Source organism: Zootoca vivipara, chromosome 17 (genome assembly GCF_963506605.1).
Source record: "Zootoca vivipara chromosome 17, rZooViv1.1, whole genome shotgun sequence".
Classification (NCBI taxonomy): domain Eukaryota; kingdom Metazoa; phylum Chordata; class Lepidosauria; order Squamata; family Lacertidae; genus Zootoca; species Zootoca vivipara.
Window position 1 is genome coordinate 16,025,681 of NC_083292.1, and position 25,775 is coordinate 16,051,455.

At 47.8% G+C, this 25,775-nt stretch overlaps 1 protein-coding gene across 2 annotated transcripts in view; it reads right to left on the bottom strand.

Annotated features, from left to right (window-relative positions):
• Positions 1-472: 472 nt before the first annotated feature.
• LIMK2 (LIM domain kinase 2) overlaps positions 473-25,775 on the bottom strand; it is a 48,578-nt gene continuing 23,275 nt past the window's right edge. For both annotated transcript variants that reach the window (XM_035097802.2, XM_035097803.2), the window contains 14 exons: positions 22,814-22,949; positions 19,914-20,023; positions 19,594-19,782; positions 17,784-17,889; positions 15,749-15,945; positions 13,914-14,100; positions 11,032-11,118; positions 9,346-9,477; positions 8,991-9,047; positions 7,423-7,488; positions 6,166-6,340; positions 3,995-4,050; positions 3,074-3,231; positions 473-2,224 (listed from right to left, as the gene is read on the bottom strand). In XM_035097802.2, the coding sequence (XP_034953693.2) occupies positions 2,068-2,224; positions 3,074-3,231; positions 3,995-4,050; positions 6,166-6,340; positions 7,423-7,488; positions 8,991-9,047; positions 9,346-9,477; positions 11,032-11,118; positions 13,914-14,100; positions 15,749-15,945; positions 17,784-17,889; positions 19,594-19,782; positions 19,914-20,023; positions 22,814-22,949 (1,813 nt within the window). In that variant the 3' untranslated portion in view covers positions 473-2,067. The remainder of the gene's footprint in view (positions 2,225-3,073; positions 3,232-3,994; positions 4,051-6,165; positions 6,341-7,422; positions 7,489-8,990; positions 9,048-9,345; positions 9,478-11,031; positions 11,119-13,913; positions 14,101-15,748; positions 15,946-17,783; positions 17,890-19,593; positions 19,783-19,913; positions 20,024-22,813; positions 22,950-25,775) is intronic.

The window sequence follows — 25,775 nt, forward strand, 5'->3', positions numbered from 1 at the left end:
TTACGTTAAAAGCAGGGATATGAGAAGGAAGCTCGCTGGCCCTCCAAACTTCCAGCAGTCCCAACCAGCAGTGCCAATTGCGAGGGATGATGGGGATTGTAGTCCATTGACAGCAGGTTCCCCATCCCTGCCTTACAAGACAGGAGGAAGGAAAGGGTAGCTTCACAAAATAGAAAGGTGGCCACCCTTCCCAAAATGCACTGCAGCAGTTTGGTTGCTGCTGCTCCTTAATCTCTAGAACAAAGAAAAACTGTCAGACCACAAGGAATTCCCTAAGGCCTCCCTCTGATGCCCACCTCCCCTCTTTGTCCCTCCACCCTTTTTATATCCCAAGTTGCTCAACACAGCTTATGGCACATCTGCAACAGCCCTCAGAACTGGGTTTCAAGACCAGCAACAGCAAACTCTGCTTTGATCCAAAACCGGCCACATTTTGAAGACGTTGGCCATCCCTTTTAACACACAAGCCACATTTGTTTCCATAGGATAAAGTTTATTGCTTTTAATTTAGTCAAAAACGTTTTGGTGTGCAATCAACAAGAGTCCAGAATCTCTTGAACACGTGATCCAAGTTTCTCCTCTCTTCGCCCCTTTTTTTAAGAGGGCCCCCACATTTGTTAAAAGAGGAAGGAGGGAGCAGAATCTTTATTGAAACACCCTGGGTCTGGAGACCACCACTGGGGTGGGGCTCAGAAGGTCCAGTGGCTCTTAACCCTTGGAGGATTAAGCCGGATAACTGGAATTTAAAATGGCTTGGCTAGTAGGGACTTCCTGTCTTTTTGACTGCTCTGAGTGGGAAAGTGGGTTGCTTGAGGTCCAGATGCATGGTGCAATCTTGGGGGAGAGGACCAAAAGCCACGACGACTGTTTGTGCAGCCGTTCCAAATTCATGCTAGGTTGAGTTGGGTTTCCCAAGGAAAATGACTTTGCTGAGCCCCACTAAGAACAGAGGAAAGGTCCAGCCAAGTGAAACCGTGTAGTGTGTGTGCCACCTTCAGCAGAGAAGACAGAAGCTAGGAATGGTTCCCTTTCCATTGTTGGTATATCCAGGGTGTGTGCGTGTGTGCGTGCGTGCACGCTTGTGTAGATGCAGGCCAGAACCAGTGGTTTCTTAGTTCTAAGGGAAAGAGAAGCCTGAAATGGAGGACAGAGGTAGGTGACTTAATCAGGTTACAACGAGGGCTTCAGACTAGCAGACCCAAATAAGAAAGTGGTCTCATTCCCTGTCAGCTGCAATTAAATGGTGAATTGGGAAGTAGCTCTTTGCTCAAACCCAAGCTGTTCCACACAAAGAAGCCCCCCCAGTGTGAGGCCACTGAGCCCCAAACTAAGACAGTCTCACCCTTTCTGTTACCACCACAAAGTGGCTCAAACAGCCGAGAGCAGCCTGCTACTCTGGAGCAACCCTTTGTGCTCACCAGAGGTGGTTCTTCCCCTTCTGACATGGGGGGTTGGTGGAAGCCCAGTTCGCAAGTTGGCTGTGTAGTGTTTTTGAACGTTTGCTTGGAGGTATTTGTAGAGATGAGGAAGAGAAGGGGGATCCTTTGCCGGAGAGAGGCTGTCTTTGAGCTGCTTCTGAAGAACTTCCCAACTCAAAGAGGAGTGGGGAAGGCAAACACACTCCCTCTGCCTGCAAGTAACCTCTGCTGACTCTTCCATGCCTTCTCCTACAGCAGACAAGGCAGCCCAGGTTGGGGGCAGCCCAGCCTGCCCCTTCCAGGCAAATGTCCCAGGCTCAGGAACCTTTAAACGCTTGCAGTCTTTTCGAGGCCTAAGGCACCGCTGTGATAAGGAGACCTGCAAACAGGGCCTCACAATTTGGTGTTTCCAAAAGCTAGAGAGTGTCAGTACTAAAAGTCACAAGCAGGACAGGATTCGGCTTACAGAACATGCCACAAATCCACAAGAGGAAGGTAGTCCAAGGTGAGGCGCCGGAAGGCAAATGGGTGCCTTGTTAATGTCCTGTGAGGATTCGGACATCAGTGCGCTCTCTCTTTTTCTCCTGCCCCTGCTGCCCCACTCCCTCCCCACAGGCAATTTATGGAAAGTGTGCACAGGTCTTGAGGATTAGGTGAGGTTTTCAGGTAGCTTATCCCGGATCAGCCCATGCTGCATGCTGATGTTGTGATCCAGCTCTTCCAGTTCTGACGGAAGAGGGATTCCCAGCTCTCCCAGGTACAAGGAAAGGGCTTCAAAAGAATCCTCCAGTTTGGAAAATGGGGGCCTAGGGAGAGAGGAAGAAAGGCAGTAAGTTAATGTTGTCTCTCTACAGATCAGCAGTCACCTATGGAGAGCAGGAATTCTCTCCAGGCGACCAGAAAGGAATGTTTAAAAGCAGCACACAAGCAACTGAAGCAGTTGTGCCAGGAAGGGCTGTGGACTCTGGTTTAGGGAACTCTCACCAGCCTCAGGCAGCCCAGCCGCAATGGAATAAGACAAAAGGGTTTGTGCTGGCAGGGACCAATGGAAATTGTAGCCAAAAACCTCTGGGAGGGCTCCAGGTGATAGGAGGCTGATAGAGAGACTTCTGAACACCCCCAGTCTATTGTGGCATTTTAGGCTGCTCCCGTTCTTCCATCCCCTGTGTTGAGGCTCCAAGAGGGAAGGTAGGAGCCTAGCCTTCCACATGGCCAGGGTGGTGGAGCCTGGTCTGCCTTGCACAGAGGAAACACAGCTTGTTCCAGCTCTGGAGGGTGCAGTTTCCTTTGGTTCCTGCTTCACGCTCACTTGACATAAATAAGTTCTTTTTAACAGCAAAGCGCACTGGCAGGAAAAATAACACTTTAAAAGAAAAAGGGAGAGAGCAAAGTCAAAGCAAAGGAAGTGCTCTGTCCCCCGTGAGGGTGGTGTGCGCACAAATATGCCCCTCCCTCAAGCAGAATGCCAGGAACAGACTCAATCAGCCTCCACCAACTTCGGTCGTTTCTGGACCACAGAACCTATCATCTCCTGGAAGAATGGCACCCTCCAAAACATCTGGAGGGCAGCGGGTTGGCACCAGACCAAAAGGAAGAAGGAGGGTGCAGAGCCAAGACCCCCCTTCATCCTGCTTTGATCCCTCCAGAGGCCTCACCTGCTCTCTGGCTCTAGCCTGCAGCAGATGGCTGCCAGGGGGAAGAAGGCCGGAGGGCAGTCGGTGGGAACAAACTTCTCCCAGAAGAGCTTCACGTTGAGGCCAAAATCCAGAGTGCGGGGGAGGCAATCTGGATCGGCATACACTTGTCCGATGATCTGAAACAGAGAAAGGAGCCGTCAATGTCATGGAAAGCAGGACTCTGCTGTGTGCCGGCACCACCACCTGGGGCTGCAGGTGACGGGAAGGAGGAACTGAACCAGGAGGGAAGCCTGGATAGGAACAGGAGCATTTGCATGGGAGAGGAGAAAGCAAGGAGGGAGGGCCGGGAGGGCCATCGTAGAACACCTGGCCTTGCAAGCAGAAGGTCCCAAGTTCAATCTCCAGTGGAATCTCCAAGTATGGATGGGAGAAAGTCCCTGCCTGAAATCCTGGAAAGCTGCTGCCAATCAGAGTAGGCAATACTCAGCCAGATGGACCAATGGCCTGACTCAGCAGAAGGCAGCTTCCCAGGTTCCCAATGGGGAAAGCGGAAGGGATGTTTATTAATGCAACACGTTTCAGAGAAAAGATTCTACACCTAGATTAACAGATGAAAAGTTAGAGGCAGAGCCATTTAAAGGCTGAATCTTTATTTCTCCGAGTTTCTCTGGCCAAGGACCAGGTGAGTCTGAAACCCTAACATGCAGAGAAGCTTTGAGGATCCTGGTGGCCAGACAGGAAGCTCAGGTACCACTTATTTATTCATTACATTTCTATACCACCCTTCATGGGAGGACCACAGGGCGGTTTATAATATAAAAACACAAAAATACATACCATAGTAACAAAGGAAAACAGTAACACACACACACACCCCAACAGTATTTATTTTATTAAGGAGCATGGCAACTTCTCACTTCTGAAGTGGCCCAGGTTTACCTCGCATAGCACAATCCCAAAGGAAAATATGTCCACTGTCTCATCATAGCTCTGCCCTGGAAGAAAAGAAAAAAGGGAGAGTGGCTTTATTTTCATAAAATGGAGAAAGCACTGAGTGTGAACCATAGAACTGGCGGACCAAGAGTTCACTAAGACCCCATAGAAGGGGTGTACCCAGGATCAAAACGGGGGGGGGGGCAAGCCATGGTCGTTCAGGGGAGGGGCCACGAAGTGGGAACGTGGGCGGGGCTACGGAGCCCAGGTGAAACTGACTCCGGGAAGAAGTTTCATCCTGGGCGCCGCCCCGGGGTAGAGTGTGCGTGTGCGGTGGTTTCTGTTCCCGAATGCCTCGGGCGTGCGGAGCCGCGGCGGGGCTGGGGAGGAGATAAGCTTGGCGAGGTGGAGCATGGCTGGATGGAGGAGGAAGCAGCAGCAGCAGCAGCAGCAGCAGCAGCGAAAGCCATGCGTGCTGGGCCCATGGAGGTGATCCGTGCGCCCGGGATTTCGAGGTCATCATGGCCAAAGAGCTGAGCCAAGCCGAGGTGCTGGACTTCCTCTGCCAGCCCGGGGGGAGCGTGGCCAATGCCGCCTTGCTGAGCCACTTCAGGTTCTTCTTGCGGGACCCCACTTCAGGTTCTTCCTGGGGTTGCTGAATAAACTCAAGGGTTGTGTATGTGTGTGTGTTGAATCAAGTCAAGGTGTGTGTGTGTGTGTGTGTGTGTGTGTGTGTGTTTTCGTAGGGGGGTGTTGAATCAAATAAAGGGGTGGGGGTGTTGAATAAACTCAAGGGCTGTCTGTGTTGACGTGAAGTCTGGGAAGCTTTCCCACTGCCCTAATCAGCCCACGATCTTTTGAGCTCTCTCTCTCTCTCTCTCTCACACACACTCTCTCTCTCTCTCTCTCTCACACACACACACACACCAAAGAAGCTGAGGTGCAGAGCTCTGCCAGCGTGATCTTTTGAGAGAGAGATCTCTTTCACGTTAAAGCAGCTGAGCTGCAGAGCTCTGCCAGGACGCTTCCCCAATGCCCCAATCAGTGCAATCTTTTGAGAGATCTTTGCAAACACTCCTCTCCCCCCCCTGTGCTCCTCTTCTGCCACAGCCTGCCCTTTTTTCAACCCAAGCGGGTGGGGGGGGGGGAGAGAGAGAGAGAGAGAAAGGCTGCCTCCGGGCGATGTGTGCGCACGGGGCTCCGAGCGGAGGGAGGTGGCTGACTGAGGGACGTTTCTCCCTCCGTGCTTTCCTGGCTGCTGCTTTTTTTTTTCTTTATAGCCAGCGGAGCTTACAGCCTGTAAGCAGCTCTGGCTAGTGCCTTCGCTCCATAACACGCACAGAGATTTCTCCTTAAAAATACGGTAATTTTTTTATTTTTGCTTCTGGGGGGGGGCAGCTGCCCCCTGCCCCTCCCTGGGTACGCCCATGCCCCATAGGCAGTAGAATCAGTGTTTCCTGCCACACAGTCTTCTTCTTCTTCTTCTTCTTCTTCTTCTTCTTCTTCTTCTTCTTCTTCTTCTTCTTCTTCTTCGTCTCCGTGATTACATATGATTCTTGCATGCCTAACTCAGGGCATCATTCCTGGCATTTCCCCCATTTTATCCTTACACGCTTGGGAGCAAAGTTCAGGGCAAGAGATGGCACCTTGCACGACGCCATTCTGTTAAGTATCATGGCTGGGGAGGGGACATTGTCAGACTTTCAGAGAGGACAGGTCTACAGAAATTCCTGCAAATCCAGCAGCTGGGGAAGGACCATGATGGCTCAGTGGCAGAGCACCTGCTTGGAATGCAGAAGGTCCCGGGATCAATCCCCAGTGGCATCTCCTGGTAGGGCTGGGGAAGACTTCCCATCCGAAACCTTGGAAAGCCACTGCTAGTCAGTGTGGACAATATGGAGCGAGATGGACCAATGCTCTGACTCTGTATAAGGCAGCTTCTTATGTTCTTCATTTGGGAAGGGCTAGAGCTCAGGGGTAAAACACCTGCTTTGCATGCAGAAGGTCTCAGGTTCAATCCCCAGCATCTTCAGGTGGGGCCTGGAGAGACTCCCTGGCGGAATCCCTTAAGAGTTGCTGCTGCAAGCCAGAGTAGGCAATGCTGATGTAGATAGACCAAGGTCACGGTATAAGGCTGACCCAGCCCAAGCTCCTTCTGCACTTGTGAAACTTCTTACCGTTCAGCATCTCTGGTGCCATCCAGTAGGGGTTCCCCACCACTGTGTAGCGTTTCTTCCGGTCACTCTTGCGCAGGGTCCGCTTCTTGGCCGATGGCTTCTCCAAGGTGGGCTTCTTCCTCTCCTCTACAATCAGCCGGGAGAGGCCAAAGTCTGCAACCACCACAGTCTTGTCCTGCAGCCAAGAACAAAGCAGGAGGGGCCACTATTAGAGGGGATCAGAAGGCGCAGTTTCCCCATGAGCAAAAATATCTATAATAAATGCCCAGGGTCAATAGCAGTGCGTCCCAAAGTTAGCAGTACTACCCACTGGGGAGTGTTGGGTTTACCTGCAGGGGGTAAAGACCATAAAAGGCAAAAGCGTAGTGAGGGAGGGGGGCACTGGAGGTATAAGTGATTATTAGACTTTGAAAAGCTGGTATCACTGGATCAAGTTCATAAAAAAAGAATTAATTAAACTACGTAGTTTTAAGTGGATTTGGAATAAATGGGCAATTAACCTTTCTCTTTTTGAAATAGTTTTCGTTTGATTTTACAAATTCATTCACACTCATAATCACAAATAATAATAAAATTACACAAGATTCTTCCGAATCTCAAGACTCCGTGGGTTCTTTAAGTAACTTTTTAACTGCATATTGTAAGTCCATCTAATTTACAATCTTCCACTGTATCCGAAATCTATGTCTCATGGCAAGAGTTATTTAAAACCTGTGAAAGAGTTCAAGTATTTACAGTGGTCTTTCAAGTATGATATAAATTTGTCCCATTCTCTGTTGAAGTTTTGAACCTCCTGGTTTCTGATTTTCCCAGTTGGAATAAATGGGCAATTAACTGTTACTGCTCTGAATTTTGTTGTGTGGGTCATGCAAACCACTATTCTGGTTTTTCATAGGGTAGGAGGAACTGGGGATGATTTCATGGAACCAAGGGACAGTGGCTCCAAAAGTTTGGGAACCACTGGTTTATAGGATCTGGGAGAAACCGCAGCTCAAAGGAAAACCTAACAGGTGTGTTTTTTTGGGAGGTGGGCAAATACTCTTGGCCTCCAATGAAAAAGCCAGGCTTAAAGACACCCAGGTTCTGAGCAACGGTGCCCACCCTTGTGCTGAGATACATTTACAGCACTAACTTGGACCTATGAGGTCACCATGTGCAGAGAGCCAAAGCCAAGGGAGTGGCTAAGCTAGGATGACAGCTCCAACTCTCAGCTGTTTTGCTTGGTGGTGGGCGATGGGGAGAAACCGGGGAACTCACCAGCTTGATCAGGCAGTTGTGGGAGTTCAGATCTCGGTGGATGATGCACATCGAGTGGAGGTAAGCCTGTGAAAGGGAGAAAAAGGGGAAGAGAGGCATTTGAACCAACACTATTCTCCGGTTTGAGTCTGGGCCACTTCCAACATGGCACTTCTGACTGAAACCACTCAACACTCCCACTGGCCTGTCTCACAGGCTACCCAAGTGCCTCCAAGCCATTGCCCTCCTTATAAACAAAGGTGGTGGCTGCAGGCGCATAGCAAGGGAGGGGCGAAGGGGGCGGGCCACCCCTAGCTCCACTCTGGCAGGGGCAGTGTGTGGGGGCAGTGCCCCCGGCCCGCCCCTCGCCTCCTCTGCCCGAGCAGGAAGAAGCAGAGCACGCTAAGGAGCGGGTTGCTGGGTGGCGGTGGTGCTGGCAAACTGCGAGCAAGCCTCTCTGTGGCTTGCTTGTGGTTTGCTGCCGCCTGGCAACCTGCTCCATAGCGCACTCTGCTTCAGAGCGCGCTGGCTGAGCAGAGCAGCAGCGCCAACCCGGACGGACTGCGCATGTGCGGACATGCGCAGTCCGTCCTGGCTCGTTCTCGTGCGCGCGTCATGCTTCGTGACGTCGCAACGCATGCGTCAGGATGCATACATGCTGCGGAGCGACGCCCTGCCCCCTGGGGGTGCCGACCTGGGCAGCCAAGCGGCACTGTTCGCCACTGGGTGGCTGGGCCTCGGGGTAGAGGAAGCAGGTCACAGGTGGTTTGGTCTGACCCAGAATACAGTCAGACCAACTGCACTAAAAGCCTATTATGCTGGAGACCACCATGTGTGAGGGGTTCATGTGCAACCAAGAGACCACGGCTGCTGAGGATGCAAAAATGAGCCACCAGCTCCACTGTGGTAAGCTGCATATGTCTGAAAACTGGTTGGTGGAAGCTGCGCTCGTGCCCTGCTTTGGGGCTTCCCACAGGGGCATCTGGTTGGCCACTGTGAGAACAGGATCCTGGACTAGATGCGGCCGCTTTGGTCTCATCCAGCAGCCAAGTTTTTCTTATGTCCTTATAACAACCCCTTTGCTTCTCCAGCAAAGTAACACCCCATCACAACCATTTCAAAGTCATGAGCCTGGACTGGGGCTTCCTGGGCTGCAAAGCCTTAAGAGGCAAACTCCTGTGATTTGGCTGCTCATTCAAAGGGCAGTTCTCATTTCAGAAAGAGGAATAATGCCACTGTTGCCCCCACCGCTAGTGTCTGGCACCTGAGACAATTGCTTAATGCGGTCTAATGGTAGGGCCGGCTCGTTTCTCTCTCAAATGCACCTTTCAATCCCCCTTGCTCAGCATCTCATATTTTTGAAGCCCTCAAGATGGGGCAGGACAGGCATCCCCAAACTGCGGCCCTCCAGATGTTTTGGCCTACAACTCCCATGATCCCTAGCTAACAGGACCAGTGGTTGGGGAAGATGGGATTTGTAGTCCAAAACATCTGGAGGGCCGAAGTTTGGGGATGCCTTGGCCAGGATATACAACTCAAGACAAGATTCCAGTAGGCAAAGAGTGTGTGTAGAAGAACCGGGGACTCACCATTCCTGAGGCAATTCCTTTGGCAAAGCTGACCTTCTGCTCCCAGGGAAATGGATCCTGCAAGGCAAAAAAGAAGGCCCTCATTAACATGTTCCTTAAACAAGCAACCTATCTGTAGTATATGAAAAGAGCAATGCTCTTTTCAAAGTCTTTCCCAGCGTGACATTGTGGCTATGCCGGCTGGGGCTAATGGGAGCTGTGGTCCAAAATGGCCATAATGCCTGGGGCTGATGGGAGTTAAGAGTACAAAACAGCTGGAGAGCATCAGGCCTGGGGGAGACTACTCTAGAAGCCGAGAGCTTTAGTGGCTGCACTTTTAGGGTAAAATTTCATCTGACAAGCTGCCTTCACTCACCATGTTCCGGAGGAAATCCTTCAGAGTCCCGCCTTCAATGTACTCTGTGAGAAGGTTCAGCTTCTTGTCCTTGTACAGCACGCCAATGAATTTCAGGACGTTGGGGTGGTCCAAGCTGCGCATCACCTTCACCTGAGAAGACAAGACAGCAGTCCAAGGGTTTGGGATGCACTGAGACTTCCTTTTTGCTGCTGCTCCTTTTTTTTTAAACAAAACAAAACCAAAAGTATTTGAAGTCTAAGCAGCTCTTGCAGTCCCATCTGAGGGACTGATCCGATCCACACTTGCTCACCTTCAGAACTGCTGTAGCATCAGGAAGCCCAGGTGTGTTGGCCTTGAAGGATAGATATTCCACCCTGCCAGTACAGGTTAGAGCAGGCATCCCCAAACTGCGGCCCTCCAGATGTTTTGGACTACAATTCCCATCTTCCCCGACCACTGGTCCTGTTAGCTAGGGATCATGGGAATTGTAGGCCAAAACATCTGGAGGGCCGCAGTTTGGGGGTGCCTGGGTTAGAGCATCAGACTGCAGTCTGGGAGACCAAGGTCCAAGCCCCCTCTCATTCACAAAGCTCACTGGGCGGCCTTGGGCCAGTCACTATTTCTCAGTCTAACCAACAGGGCTTTTATGAGAGTAAAATGGGGAAGCACAGAACTGTGTATGCCACCTTTGAGTTCCTTGGACAAAAGGTGGACCATACATGTAATACTCCTTTAGAAATAAAAGAAATAAAAATGTAAATGAAATATAAACATGCAAGAAAGTAAATAAACAAAACAGGGTGGAACTGTGGAGTTGTAAGTTCGATGGGAAACAGGAATTGGTGTCTGAAGGGTGCAGCAAGAGGTTTAACAGTGTCATCGCTGGCAAATGGAGGGGCCCTGGGGCTCTATTTCAAGCAGCAACATATTTCTTTTTTATATATAAATTTATTTGTTTTTTCAGATTAAAATTTTACAGTCACATATCCAACATACAACATAGAAACAAGATTCCAAAGAATCTCCTGGAATTCCCTCCCCCCCCCCTTTGTGGGCCCTATTGTTAATCATTTCCTCCTGCATCTTTTATAATAATCCGAATCTTTTACCTCTCCATTGTGTCCAAAATTCACCATTAAACTACAAGTGCTATTCCAATCCTACTAATGATTCTAAGTGTTTACAATGGTTTTTAAGATAAATTATAAAATTTCCCCCATTCCTTATTAAAAAGTTTGGTCTTCCTGATTTCTGATTCTTCCGGCATAATCCATCAACTTGCTCTGCCATTCTGCAGCAACATATTTTGGCCCAGCTCTAGCTCTCCAGAGCGATGTGCAACATTAAATGCAACCCAAGCCTTGGGCATTATCCGCATGGCTTAAAAAGCCAAAGAGGAGCAGCACGTGACATAATGTTCTTTTGCTCTCTTCTAAGTGGGCAGCCATGGGGTGACATTTAGAAGACATCTGAAGGCAGCCCTGTTTAGGGAAGTTTTTAATGTGTGACATTTTAATGTATTTTAAATTTTTGTTGGAAGCCGCCCGGAGTGACTGGGGAAACCCAGCCAGATGGGAGGGGTACAAATAATAAATTTTTATTATTATATTATTATTCCTGAGCCCCCATTCCTATTGAGCCTGCTGTATAGCAGGACAGCTTAATGCACCCGTTTCAGGACCTGCTTGAAAAGGCTGTGCCTACCTCTGTCAAGAAGGTCTTCTGCGTTTCCTCGTCACAACGGATCAGCTCCTTCATCACCATCACTTTCCCTGTTGCTTTGTGAGTCACCTGAACAGCAAAAGTGAAAAGAACTTAACACGGCGCTTCCAAACCGTTGCACGATCCCACTGACCCTTGCAAGATCTCCGTAAAGGGTCACTGGCAGCAGAGTGGCTTCCCCAGGCCCTTTGAGGGTTGTGCTTGGCAGAATCAAGAAGGAGCTCTGCATTCCCACAGACCTTCTGTCCTCTTCTTACACTTGGGAATAAACACATTACTTGATCAAAGCAGGAAGTAATGTGCGTGCACACACAAGAAGGGAGCACATGGCTTGCTCCTGTACTTCCAACCCAAGGTTTAGAGGGCTGTCTGAACGCAGTCAGCGCATTCTTGTCGGCTTACATTTGTCTGCTGTGCTAACAAGATCGCTCTCTGTGAAGCAGAGAAACTGAACACCCCACTTTTAGGCTGGAAACCCAAAAGAAAGCCTCCTTTTTTAGAGAGCTCATTTCAGTCTATCCGCTTAGAAAGAGAGCTGGTGACGACGTGAACAAGGCTTGTAATGAACAGACTGAAAGCAAACCAAAGGGAGAGGTATGATGAGCTCTGTGTGTCATATTCCCATCCTGATGCCTTCAGCAGTTAAGAGCCACTATATTGCCGTTTATTATTGCTATCATTTTTGTTACTGTTGTTAATAGTATTATTTCAGTTCATTACCTGCCCTTCACCCCAAGGTCCCAGGGCAGGTTACAACAATCTAAAACACAACATTTAAACAACGTAAAATTGCAAAAATCGGGCGGGTCCTTAAATTAGAGAGGCAGTGTGGTGTAGCACTTAAAGAGTGTGGAACTAGGGCTTGGGTGACCAGGGTTCAAATCCTCCCACTCTGCCATGAAGCTCATTGGGTGTGACCCTGGGCCAGTCACTCACTCTCAGTCTACCCTACCTCACAGGGCTGTTGTGGGAATTAAATGAGGGGGAGAACCACGTATGCTAACTTGAGCTCCTTGGAGTAAAAGACAGGATATAAACGCAATAAATAAATAATGGATATACATATCAGGTGTCTGAATTAGGATCTGAATTAGAAGACAAGAAGAGGAGGAGGTCACCTGCACTGGGTCTGACTGGTCAAGCACAAAAAGAGGGGCAGCAACTTGCCTGAGACGTTTGACTCCCGTGTGACTGAAACAGAAGACGACGACAACCAGCAATCCTAGCCAGTTTTATTTGTGATACATAGCTGTGTTTTGCTTTTATCTAGTTTGTTTTTACTTGAATGTTATTTGTATTGTTAATGACTTTACGTAAACAGCATAGAGTTGTTGTTGTTGTTGTTGTTGTTTTTTACTAGAGTAAGTGGTATTACATTTTTTGCAAGTAATCTAAAAGTCCCCTGCTTTTCCAAAACAAATGTGCAGCAGCAGCAGAGGAGAGGAAGGTGCTAGGTTGTTGTACGTCTCCTTTAAAAGGAAGGCCATGCAGAAAGGACGTTCAGAAGACCAGGGCAAGCCGGATGCTCCCCCCCACCCCCAACCAACACGGTGGCCCTGTGGAATGTGGAGTGTTGGGGGCGATGGCTGCAGCCCGGGGGTGGGGTGGGGGCGGAGGCGTGCACAAACCGGAGGCCAGAGTTAGTCTGAGGGCTCTCGCCTGAGAGGGAATGCTCATCACAAGGCATGCTTCAAAGAGAGCACTGGGCTTACCTGGACCTGCTACATGCCTACCCACAGAAGAGGAAGGAGAAGGAGAAGAAACAGCTTCATTAGTAAGAAAAGGTAAAGAGGAGCTGGAATGTGGCATATACTTCCAAGGATGCAGGCTAAAACATTGCATGGTTATAAGCCCCTTCCCAGGGCCATAAAAACTTAAGAAGAGCCTGCTGGATCAGTCCAATGGCCCGTCCAGCCCAGCACCCTGTTCTCACAGGGGGCAACCAGATGCCCCAGATGCCAACAAGCAGGAAACAATCACTAGAGCCCCCTCCCCTCCTGTGGTTCCCAGCAATGGGGATTCAGAAGCATTGCTGTCTCCAGCTGTGGAGGGCAGAGCATAGCCGTCGTGGCTGGTAGCCGTGGATAATCCTCTTTTAAAGCCATCTTGGTTGGTATCCTTCACAGCCTCCTGTGGCAGCGAGTTCCACAGGTTAACTGAGCGCTGCACGAAGGAGGAACTTCTTTTCTTTGCCCTGAATCTTGCTTCCACATTGTGCCAGCGTTGAAATATAAGACAGACTATCCCCAAATCAGAACTCCAGGTGTTCTGGAGGATGGAGAAGGGCCATGGATGAACTCAGCCTCAGAAACTGTGGTCCAACAGGGCCACCTTTTTCCTAAACAGGAGAATTGGCTCAAGCACAAAGTTTTGACAGAAGATGAAATGATTGGCAAACAGAGGATTGGCTCCAAAGAAGCTTAGCTACGGCTACTTAGGCTCTTGCGCCCCAGATCAGGATGAAGGTGGGGAGAGCCAACTTAAAACTCTGCAGTCAGAAATGTATAGGAAGTTGCCTTATACTGTGTCAAACATTGGCTCATCTAGTTCAGCACTGTCTACACTGACTGGCAGCAATGGCTTCAGGGTTTCAAGCAGGAGCCTCTCCCAGCCCTACCTAGAGATGCTGAGGATTGAACCTGGAACCTGCTGCAAGCAAAGCAGGTGCTCTAACAACCACCAACTTCAAGGACAGCAAAAGCAACAGCAAACACTGAAACAATTGCTGGGAGAAACCTGATGGGACAAATGATGATCCTGATTAATGAAACACCATTAACGTGAGAAGCAGACACGCCCTATTCCAGGGGTGGGGTGTCTGTTGGGAGAGAAAGGTAAGAGAGTATCTGCGACAGTTTCCTCACCTTGATAGCCTGGCCAAAGAAGCCTTTTCCCAAAACCTCCCCATGAATCAGATCACAGGGGCGGAAGATCTGTTGAGAACCACTTGTGGATGAGCGGAGCGATTCAGAACGGCTGATATCCCGGCTGAGGAGGAGTGGTTCCTTTGGGGAGCTGGGGCCAGGGGACTTGGAGATGCTGTTGCTTCGCCTGGAGTGGAAGACGCAAGCAAGGTTAGATCTTTTGCTGGAAGTCCAAGCTGCAGGCTCCCTGTTCTCCAGCTCGTTGGGCTGGGAGGAAGGGATGCACACGAAGCACACCTAGGTTCGCCAGACCAAGCTCCATAATAAATGAACATGTGTAACAACAGTATAAAAGAAGCCACACTGTGATCGAATTCAAGGCTGCATTTGGTACTCCACACAAAACCAAATCAGATTGGATGCACTGTGCTGTGATCACGGGACGGGGGGGGGGGGCGTATTCATTTATTATTTGTAAAAAATATTTACATACTGCTGTTTCATTAAAAAAAAGTACCACAGTGGTTTACAGCAGTATCCTGGACCCAAGTTGTTCAGGCCTTTGTAAATCTATATAGGAACCTTGAACTTTTGTCCTAGGGGCACTCTTGTCAAAGTCCAGTGGCCCATCATGTGACTTATGTCTTGGCACCAAACGTATCCAATATTGTCCTTATTTATCACATCTATAAACCACTGTATTCTCCAAGAAGCTCCATGTGATGTACTGTCAGGCTTGAGGAATTCTCTCCCTCCCCCCGATGGTTTCAAGAAGCAGGGAAGAAACAAGAAGGCCCTTACGATTTATTCAGTCATTACGGCAGAAGACAAAGAATCCAGTCCTTCCTCCATGATGGAGTTGCTCACTCTGGCTCCTCCGCCTTCCCTCTTTCCCAGCAGCATCTGACCCTATGGTGGCCCCCCATGGTCAAATGCCTGTGTGTCCATTTCTCTTGCACCCTTAACGAATGTTGTGTCCTAGGGGACGGAGGATCATCTATGCTGTCTAATGAAGTGTCCGCTGGCTGCTCTGTCTCTCCCCCTGCTTCTCCTAACACCTCATAACTTGGCTGATCGCTTGTCTCTGACTTGTTATCTCCCTCATAGTTTGCCTGTAATTCAACACAGCCTCCCACTTCCCTGTCAGCTACAGGAGAAGGGGGAGGGGGTGATCGCCACCATTCCTCTTCCTCTTCACTCCATGTACATAGTTCTCCCTCTCCTCATATGATCACCACAACAACCCTGTGAGGTAGGTAGGACTGTGAGGCAATGACTGGCCTGTGGTCACCCAGGGAGCTTCATGGTTGAGAGGGGATTCATACCCTGGTCTCCCAAGGTCCTAGTCCAACTTTTGCACTGCACTGGCTCTTAGTAGTCCTTAGTAGCAGGTAAGGCAGGAAGCAGGAATATGTTGGATACACCCATTACAGTAGCAGGCCTTCCCCACAATGGAATCTTCCAGGTGTTTTGGTCTACAACTCCCATCAGCTTCAGCCAGCAGAGAATGCTGCAGTTCAAATTGCTGGAGGGTGCCAGATTGAGAGGAGCACTGTGTTAGAGGGGGTCAGTCTAAATTCCTCTAGTCCAGTGTTTCCCAACCAGTGTGCCTCCAGATGTTTTGGGGCTACAACTCCCATCATTCCTGACCACTGGTCTTGCTAGCTAGGGATGATGGGAGTTGTAGTCCCAAAACATCTGGAGGCACACTGGTTGGGAAACACTGCTCTAGTCCAACCTCCTGCAAAGTGAAAAGCTATACTGTATAGCCAAAATAAAATGCTAGTTGGAAGTCAGTAAAATTTTGGGGGTAGTATCCCCTGGCCTTGGTATACCTGAGGGAGCGCCGCCGCAGCGTTCCTTCCAGGTTCTCCTTCAGGTCCAGAGCTGATATGGGGCAGGGTGAAGAGGGCTTTTTCGTGCGCCCAGGCAGCCGGGCATCCAGACGCAGTCTGCCGAGGCGCTGAGAGACGGGGTCATGCTCGATCAACAGCTGGAGGGTTTGGCTCGTCTTGCGAATCAGGTCCTCTACCTGAGAAGCGAACCCAGGAATAAGGAAGTTGCACAATGAAGGCAGGGGAGACCTCCAAGGGAGCATCTCCAGGGGTCATTCAAACAGAAAGTTGTTGATAGCACATCATTGGTAAACTAGCCTCACACTGGCATTGGTAAACTAGCCTCACACAAAAACCTCAACCTTTGCCTCAATTCAACCTACAAGAGGTTTACTCATGGGCAAATCAGGATGCAGGTTTTTGTGACTGTCCACAGTTAATTATGTAATTATTGCTGTCTCTGTACTAAAGCCAACCAACTGAAGCTCAATCCAGGTTAAGACTCAGGCACTGTTAGTGGGTGGTTCCCTAGAATGAATGGATGGGATGTTGCCTGCTCCTGATAGGGTTACACTCCCTCTGAAGAAGCGGGGACGTAGCTTGGGGGTACTTCTGGAACCCTTGCTGTTGCTTGAGGTTCAGGTGGCCTTAGTGACATGGAGTGCCTTCCATCAGCTTCAGCTAGTGGCCTAGCTGTACCCCATTTGGACAGGGATAACCTAACTTCTGTCGTCCATGTTCTGGCAACCTCTGGATTAGATTACTTCAACATGTTATACATGAAGAAAGTTTAGAAACTTCAGCAGGTGCAGAATTTGGCGGCCAGGCTGCTCGCCAGTGCAAAACGGTTTGAGCATATTATACCAATCCTGGCCTGACTGCACAGGCTGCCAATTAGTTCATGGGCCCAATTCCAAGTGCTGGTTTTGACCTGTAAATCCTTTAACATCTGGAATTAGTGCAGTTACGGGCGCCACATAATACCAATTCTGCATTTTAAAGAACTTGATCTTTTGGCATGACAGCACCTACACTTCGGAGCTCCCTGCCTATTGACACCAGGCAGGCGCCTTCACTCATTTCGGCACATGCTAAAAACATTTTTGTCTAGGCAAGCCTACCCAGTTGTTTAGAAAGCTGATTTGAGTTTTAATCTGTTTTTAGTCTACTGTTAATTTAACTTTTCAAATGTCTTGAATTATTGTTAATTCTTCTCAACAATTTTATCGCTTTATCTTTTTTGTAAAACGCTTTGTTGTTGTTGTTTTACAATCAAGCAGTGTATAAACGTTACAAAATAAATGAACAAACAAATAATGGACCTGACAAAGTGGCCCTCAGTCCACAAAAGCTTATTATGCCCTAATAAATTTTGTTAGGATCTTGCGACACCTTAAAAACCTATGTTGTTCTAACTCAGGCATCCCCAAACTGCGGCCCTCCAGATGTTTTGGCCTACAACTCCCATGATCCCTAGCTAACAGGACCAGTGGTCGGGGAAGATGGGAATTGTAGTCCAAAACATCTGGAGGGCCAAAGTTTGGGGATGTCTGTTCTAACCGCTTGTAGTAGCCCATATTCCAGTAAGGGGTCTTGTATTTATGTCACATACAAAAGAGAAGGAATTGCCCACAACTCACTAATATGAGAAATTTGCTTGCACCTTGAGATACATTGAAGACAACTGAGGAACCAAACCAAAGGCCCAAGTGGCTAGGGAAAAACAACAACCCTGCCTTATACCCAAGTCTGTCTATTTGTCCATCTATAGCGCAGTGTTGTCTACTCCATCCTTTACCAACTCCCATCAGCCATATGACATGGGGGCTGATGGGAGTTGTAGTCTAAAACACCTGGAGGGCACAAGACAGGGTTCCCAGCAGAGATCTTTATAGCAATGCCATGGATCAGTCCTGAACCCTTCTGCATGAAAAGCATTTGCACCAGCCCTGAGCTATTCTCTCTTCTCCATTCTGTTCCATTTCTCAAATCACCAGGAGCAAGAAGTGAACTTAAAGAGACGTCCAAGCCGTACCTCTTCTGTTTGCAGTGTGCGAATCGGGGTCCCATTGATCTCCAGGATCTTGTCTCCAGGGTGAATAGCGTTCTGGACATCAGGACTAATATGCAGACGGTTGACTCTATAAACAAAGAGGGAGGGGCATGTGACAGCAGAACTATTTTTATTTTTCTGGGTCTCCAAGGAGTGACAACATGAATTGCACTACTCCAAAGACTACAGAAGAGTGAAACTTCCATAAAAGTGCAGCAGTCAGTGTTAAAATTAACAAATAAATTATATATTATCCTTAAAATAATTGGGGTTTTGCTTATAAAACAAATAAACATGACTAAGAGAAGAAAAGTAAAGTAAAGAGAGGTGACATTAGGAGATTGTCAGGATACATTTAGCACTCTGATGTCTTCATACCCCCATGACAGCTTAAGGAAATAGAATCCTAGAATTGTAGAGTTGGAAGGGACCACAAGGGTCATCTAGTCCAACCCCAGGCAATGCTGCCTACAGTCATCCCTGGGTGGGCTCTTCCCTGTTCTCTATTATCAGTCACATCCTCCAGTACTGGTTCCTCACAGACACACCTTGGACTGGTTTGCCATTAGATCCCCCCCCCATTCTATCATAGATTCCATTTGTTCAAATTGAGAAAAAGCTTTCTGATATTCCAGTGTCATAGGAAATAAGTACTTTTTCAAATTGGTGCTGAAGTTTTACACTTGCTAACCATTTTGCTGTACTTGAGGATGTGAGGGCAGTTGTGTCAGTTTGTATTCCTACTTCCAAAACTCTTTGTTTAAAAATATTTCTAGGGACATTTCCCAATGGGTTCAGTGCCTGTAAAGAGAATCCAAAATATCTGGATAATAGTTCTGAAAGTTTTGCAACAAAAAGTTTCCTAGACTGTTTTGATCTCTGTTCCTCTAAAAACGTATCAGGAAACCTGGCTTTCATCAGCTGATTTCTACTACACCAGTAATTTACCACCCTGACATAATTTAGACCAGAAACCATTTCCATGCCTGGTTCTGCTCTAATTAAATAAGCTGGGGTAATTTTTGAAACCCCTAAAATCACACACACACAAACAAAATGGCTTTGAACTCTCGATTTTAGTAAAATCTGCAATGCCCCAAATTTTCACAGAAAGAATTCATATCAGTCTCATTGTTGCTTTAAAAAAATATTTAAAACTGGACACAATGACTATCATTGGTTATTGAAAATTCAGCAGTTTGTTTAAAGATTTAAAGCAGGCTACTTGTTTTTCTTTATTTGTAAAGTCCAAGGTGCTGAGGCTGTTATGATAAGGTAACTGGGAGATTTTATCAGCTCTGGCTCTTTAGAATTAAAAAGTTACTTGTGTTTAGTTTTCCCCACTTTGCTAAAAAAAAGCTTTAGATTTGACATTATTAATGACTAAACCATTTTCTGGACTGTCTTAATCTTCTCAGGCCCACTTTGGGAACATGATAACTCCAATTGTGCAGAGTCACGATGATATAAAACCAAAGTTAAAAAAGAAATATATACAGCCTTGAGGGAGACCTTTATATGTCAACATGACGAAGAGGGAAAGGGAAGAGCTAAAGTAATGCAAGTCTTTTCTATATGATACAATCATTCCCTTTGATCTCTCAACCAGAGTCTCTAAGAAGGACAAACAGTATAAATGTCCATAATTAAAATAGGCAATTAAACAACACAGCAATTTTTTTAACTATGAGCGTTTATACTGTAATGCTTGTATGATTGGCTTTTATACTTAAAACTTAGCTTAGAAGCGTGTTTCGGCATTAAGCAGTATACAAACGGATTTATCACCCACTCTTTCACTTGGACGCTAGTGGCATAGGTTGAGCAGCCACCTTCGACAGCCACCGTGAATCCTCGCTTGCCATCAGTGGCCGCAGGCATGGAGATGAGGGTCAGCGTGTAGGGCAGCTGTTCACACAGGAACTCTGTGGACAACCTCTCAATCATCGGCGTCAGAACAATCTGGTTATGGCATTTGCCGCTAAACAGAAGAGGGGAGAACGTTATGCTGGAACTGCCATGTCCATTCCTCCCCCCCCCACACATCTTATTGCCTGCATTCCACCCCCCTGCACCCCACAGTTGCAGTATGGGCTTCTAACTTCCCCTTACCAGTAGAGGGCAGAGTGCTGCACCAATGCATACGTGTCGCCATCTTCAATTATCACCTTGCAGCTCATACACGCAAAGCATTCTGGGTGGTACTTGTATTCACCAGCCACCTGCAGAGAAGTGAGGTTTAAGCAAAGGTGGAGAGCAGACAAAGGCAAAGCAACAAAGGTGCTTTCAGACCCAGAAAAGTCAATGGAGAAATCTCAACCGTGCATTAGCCACATCAACCCTTTTCCTGAAACTGGATGGCACACCGCAGGGTCAAACTAAGGTTTGCAATTGCTGGCCGGCGGGGCATTTTGTCGCTTCGGGTGCTCCTGGAAAAGCAGGCCTAACTTAAAAACATGTGAGAGAAGGGAGGAAGAGGAGGATGTTGCAAGGAGTGTGGGTGTTACCTGTCTCACGTAGGGACTTAATAGTTAAACTATGGAACTCACTACCACAGGAGCCAATGATGGCCACCAGCCTAAATAGATTTAATAGATTTAATTAGACAAATTCATGGTAGAGAGGGCTGTCAGTGACTACTATGCTCTGCCTCCACAGTTGGAGATAGTAACGCTTCTGAATACCAAGTGCTGGAAGCCACAGGAAGAGAGAGGGTTCTTGTGCTCAGGTCCCTCTTGTGCGTTTCCCATTGGGGCATCTGGTTGGCTTGGATTTTACTTGTGCCATTTCAACCAGCCTGCCTGGTTGAAATGGCGCAAGTTAAATGTATATAAGTTGGGACTGTACTGTAATAGCATATACTACATGAATACAGTACTACAGTGGTACCTCGGTTTATGAACACAATTGGTTCCGGAAGTCTGTTCATAAACTGAAGCGTTCACAAACTGAAGCGAACTTTCCCATTGAAAGTAATGGAAAGTGGCTTAATCCGTTCCAGACGGTCCGCGGAGTACTTAAACTGAAGCGTTCATAAACTGAAGCATGGGTGTAATTGGTTCCGGAAGTCTGTTCATAAACTGAAGCGTTCATAAACTGAAGCGAACTTTCCCATTGAAAGTAATGGAAAGTGAATTAATCCGTTCCAGATGGGTCCGCGGCGTTCATAAACCGAAAATTCATAAACCGAGGTGTTCATAAACCGAGGTTCCACTGTACAGGTATTTGGGGCTGCGCTTCCCCTAGAATCCACTAGGGGTCTCAAAAAGCATTTTTTGTATGAACACAGCCTCTTGCTAGGGGAAATGAGCTGCTGGCCTGCAGAGTTTCCCCTACAGCAGTTGTCTTCAACCTTTCAAAACTTGGGACTCCACCTTCAGCCTTAACATGCATTTGGGGACCTGTTTATTAACTTTCGACAGCATCTCAGATTCAGAGCTAAGTGCTGTCTAGTCTAGCAACCCTAATAAGCTTTAAATCAAGGCATGGAGAGTTTCGCCTGCAGTCAGAAGAAAGATACCTTCACTTGGTTCTGAATAATTTTATGTATTTATATTAATGTACTGCATTTATATCCCACCTTTTTCTCCATGGAGCTCAAGATGAAATCAGACTGATGCTTTAACCACTACACCACACTGGCTCTCAGTCCCACACTTCAGAGCAGACTCACTCAACCTGGTGATCTCTTGCCATTTTGGACTACAGTTCCCATCAGCCCCTCCATCAATCAGCCCAGAGACAGTGTTCTACAACTCTGGCCAAATCCTGTGCACAGATATATGTTCACACACATACAGGTGTGAACATATATCTGGAAGTGTGTCCTTTCTGCCAGCAATGGATGATGCAGAACCAGCATACTGCAGTGGTGGTTAGAGGGTCCGGCTGGTACCGGGGAGACCAGGGTTCAAATCTCCACTCAACCATGAAGCTCTCTGGGTGACCTTGGGCCAGTCACTATTTCTCTAGTCTAGCCTACCCTCACAGGGTCGTTGGGTAGATGAAATGAGGAGCGGAAGAACCATATACATTACTTTGTGGGAACATAGAAACATAGAATCGTAGACTTGGAAGGGACTCCGAAGGTCATCTAGTCCAACCCCCTGCAATGCAGGAATCTCAGCTAAAGCATCCATGACAGATGGGATGTAAGTGCAAATAAATAAACTGACCACATCACAGGACATAGGAAGCTGTTTTAGACTGATTCAGATTCTTGGCAAAAAGCATGCTCCTTTTGATTTTTTGCAAAAGGATGCACCTCCCACTGAAAAAATCTTCCATTTGCCAAACCTGTTGAGAGGTTCAATATCATATTACAAAGACGGGAGCCTGAGTCCCAAGAACAAAGGCGAAGTGCCTTATGGCATGCACAGCTTGGAGGCTCAACAGGAAACACTTTCGTCTTGTGCTCCATCCCAAAACATTTCAAAACAAAGCTGCTCCTCCTTCCTGCCAGGCCCTTCCCAGAAGACACACTTTGTGGGGTGAGGGGGGGGGGAGGAGGAATACAGCCTGATGTCATCATTAGGGCTTTGAATCCTAACCTTGCTCAGTCACTGTATATTACAGAGTTGGAAGGGCCTCCAAGGGCCATCCAGTCCAACCCCCTGCATTACAGGAATCAGAGTTAAGGAATCCCTGGCAGATGGTCATCCAACTGAAAACTCCAATGAAGGAAAGCCCACCGCCTTCCGAGGTCGTCTGTTCTGCTGTGGAACAGCTCTTCTAGTCAGCAAGTTCTCCCTAATGTTTAGTTGGAATCTCCTTTTTTGTAATTTGAATCCACTGGTTTGGGGTCCTACCCTCTGAAGCAGCAGGAAACCAACAGAGTAACTAGTGGAGATTTGCAGTGGTTTCGGATGCTGAGTTTTCCCCATCCTGCATCATCATCATCATCATCATCATCATCATCATTTGTATAGCGCCCTATACCCACAGGTCTCAGGGTTGTTCACAACATAAAATTCTGGGGATACTCAGAAAGGGAAGCAGAAACAAATCCTTACCATGACTGGCCCAGTCATCAGCAGAGAGCAGCCATGGCAAGACTCGCCAAATTTCCTCCAGTAGTCCTTGTGGCAGTAGAGTTTCCCATCCTTTTCATAGTACCAGTTTGTGAGGAGGTCCTGGCACTCGGAGCAACTAGGAGGCAAAACAAAGGATGGGAGGTAAGACCTACATCTGCCAACCTGCAATGCTATGGAGTAAAGGGAAGTCCCTTTGGGGTGCTCTATGTCAGGCATGTCTAAAGTCCGTTTCAGGAGCCTAATCTGGCCCACCAGTCAGCTTAACCCGACCCCTGTGGCAGTTTATTTCCTGGGGTAAAATAAAAAAACAAAACAAAACCCTCAACAACTCCAACTGTAAAAGAAGCTCAACAACTTCAATCCTAGAAAAAGGTCAACAACTTTGGTCGGCCCCCACAGCCCTTCACTTCATCACATCTGGCCCTCTTTGAAAAAAGTTTGGACACTGAATAAATGCAGTAAATAATACTAAGTGGCATTCAGCTTGCCCAGAGCAGACCCACTGAAATTAACGAGCCTGTCCATTAACTTCAGTGGGTCTACTCTGATCAGGGCCAGCTCTTAATACCAACTAATGATAATACCAATAAGAATAAGGGCGGCCACTGCATGACATATACAGTGGTGCCTCGCTAGACAAATTTAATTCGTTCTGAGTCAATTCGTTTTGCGAAAAATTCATCTAGCGAATCCCATAGGAATGCATTGAAAATTTTATTTTTATTTTTTTGCCCATAGGAACACATTAATTGAATTTCAATGCATTCCTATAGGAAACCGCGATTCGCTAGACGAATTTTTTACAAAACGAATTCGTCTAGCGAGGCAACCTCCGCTCGAAAAATCTCTTCGTTAAGCGAAAAATTCGTCTTACAGGGCATTTGTCTAGCGAGGTACCACTGTATATCTGTTTTTAAACCTAACATAATAGCTAAACTTTGCAATAACTCTACCAACTTTCCATTTTGGGGTGAGACTTCCCTTTTCTCTATACACTAATACACTACTCCAGTGTTTCTCAACCAGTGTGCCTTGCTAGCTAGGGATGATGGGAGTTGTAGTCCCAAAACATCTGGAGGCACACTGGTTGAGAAACACTGCACTACTCAGCACAGAAATAAAAAGCCTGGAAGGAAACCAGAAGAACCTAGATTTAAGTCTCCAGACAAACTCCCCGGACCCAACCTGGGGAGCTCTGGCTGTTTTGGACTACAACTCCCATGAAACCAATGCCAGCATGACCATATGATGCTGGGGCAGATGGGAAGAGTTGCTCAGACCTGTGGAGCACTGGGGCTGGAGGATGTTGTAGTCCAGAGCGGCTGGAGGGCACCAGGTTGTACAAAGGCTGTCCCAAAAGTCATCTGCGGATGGGTCGGTGAATAGAAGGCACCCCTCTGAGGCCCGCAATAAAGCAGCGTGGCAAAGGAAGCCTGAATGCTGAGGTGGTGGTCACAAGAGGACAAGAGGATGGCCTCTGACCCTCCCACTGCAAAACTCATGATCCTTGGACCATTATGAACATAGCACCAAGGCCAGGTGACCATGCACACAGAACCAATGTCCCTAGCCAGGCACCCCCAAACTTCGGCCCTCCAGATGTTTTGGACTACAATTCCCATCACCCCTGACCACTGGGCCCTGTTAGCTAGGGATCATGGGAGTTGTAGGCCAAAACATCTGGAGGGCTGCAGTTTGGGGATGCCTGCCCTAGCACACAGGGCCAGGAGACAGGTCAGAGTAGAACTATCTGCCCAGTGATTTGTAATGCTATTTCTAAGGCAGGTGCATGTCTCTCTCCAACAATGGACACAACATCACCAGGCTCTGCATATCACCACCTCCCAGGTGCACAGCCTGAACTACTCTCCTGAAAACCCGCCAAGTCCTTCTCACAGGAGAGAGCAAGCCTTTGCCCATCTGTTTTGGGGAAATTGCTTCGAACTGTGTTTCATTTTCTGGTGGTAAAAGGAGAGGGGATAATAATTTAAAAAAAAAAATTATACCCCACCCTCCCCAGTCAAAACCGGGCTCAGGGCAGCTGACACCAATAAAATTACAATAAGATGTAAAAGAAAGAAAAACAATTAATTAAAATACAGGTTAAAATACAATTTAAATTTATTAAATGCAGCCTCATTTTAAAATGGCCCAAATCAAAACCATAAGGGAGGAGAACATAGGGGTCCGATTGGGTCCAGGCCCTGCAGAAAGATGTCAAATCCCGTAGGGCCCTGGTCTCCTGTGAGAGAGCGTTCCACCAAGTCGGGACCAGTACTGAAAAGGCCCTGGCCCTAGTTGAGGCCAATCTAACCACCTTATGGCTCAGGATCTCCAAAATGTTGTTATTTCTGGACCTTAAGGTCCTCCGCGGGGCATACCAGGAGAGGTGGTCCCGTAGGTACAAGGGTCCTAAGCCTAATGACTGGGCTGTTGAACACTGCTTAGCATATATGAAAAGAAAGCAGTTTTTCACACCTCTGGAATTTAGTCCCGCAAGATGTAGAAATGGACACCCACTGAGATGGCTTTAAAAGAGGGCTAGACAAATTTCACGGAGAAGGAGGCCTATAGCCAGCAACCACAATGGTTATACAGTATGTGATGTTCACTGCTGGAGGCAGTATGTCTCTGAATACTAGTTGCTGGAAGCTACAGGAGAGGAGCTTGCTGCTGCACTCAGGTCCTGCTTGGAGGCTTCCCACTGTGGCATCTGGGTGGCTGCTGTGCGGACAGAGGGGCACCCTTTGGCCTGATCCAACACTCTTCTTGCAGAACCTCCAGGGCTAGAGGCAGTCTGTCTAGATTCCTAGGTTCTTTGGGGTATTTGGTCACTTTGAGAAGAAGATGCTGGCTTCCTTTGGCCTGCTTCTCCCAGGCCACTGCTTACGGGCTTAAAGCAGCCTCCCCTAGGCTGAATAAGGAAGGGAGTGCTTAGCTA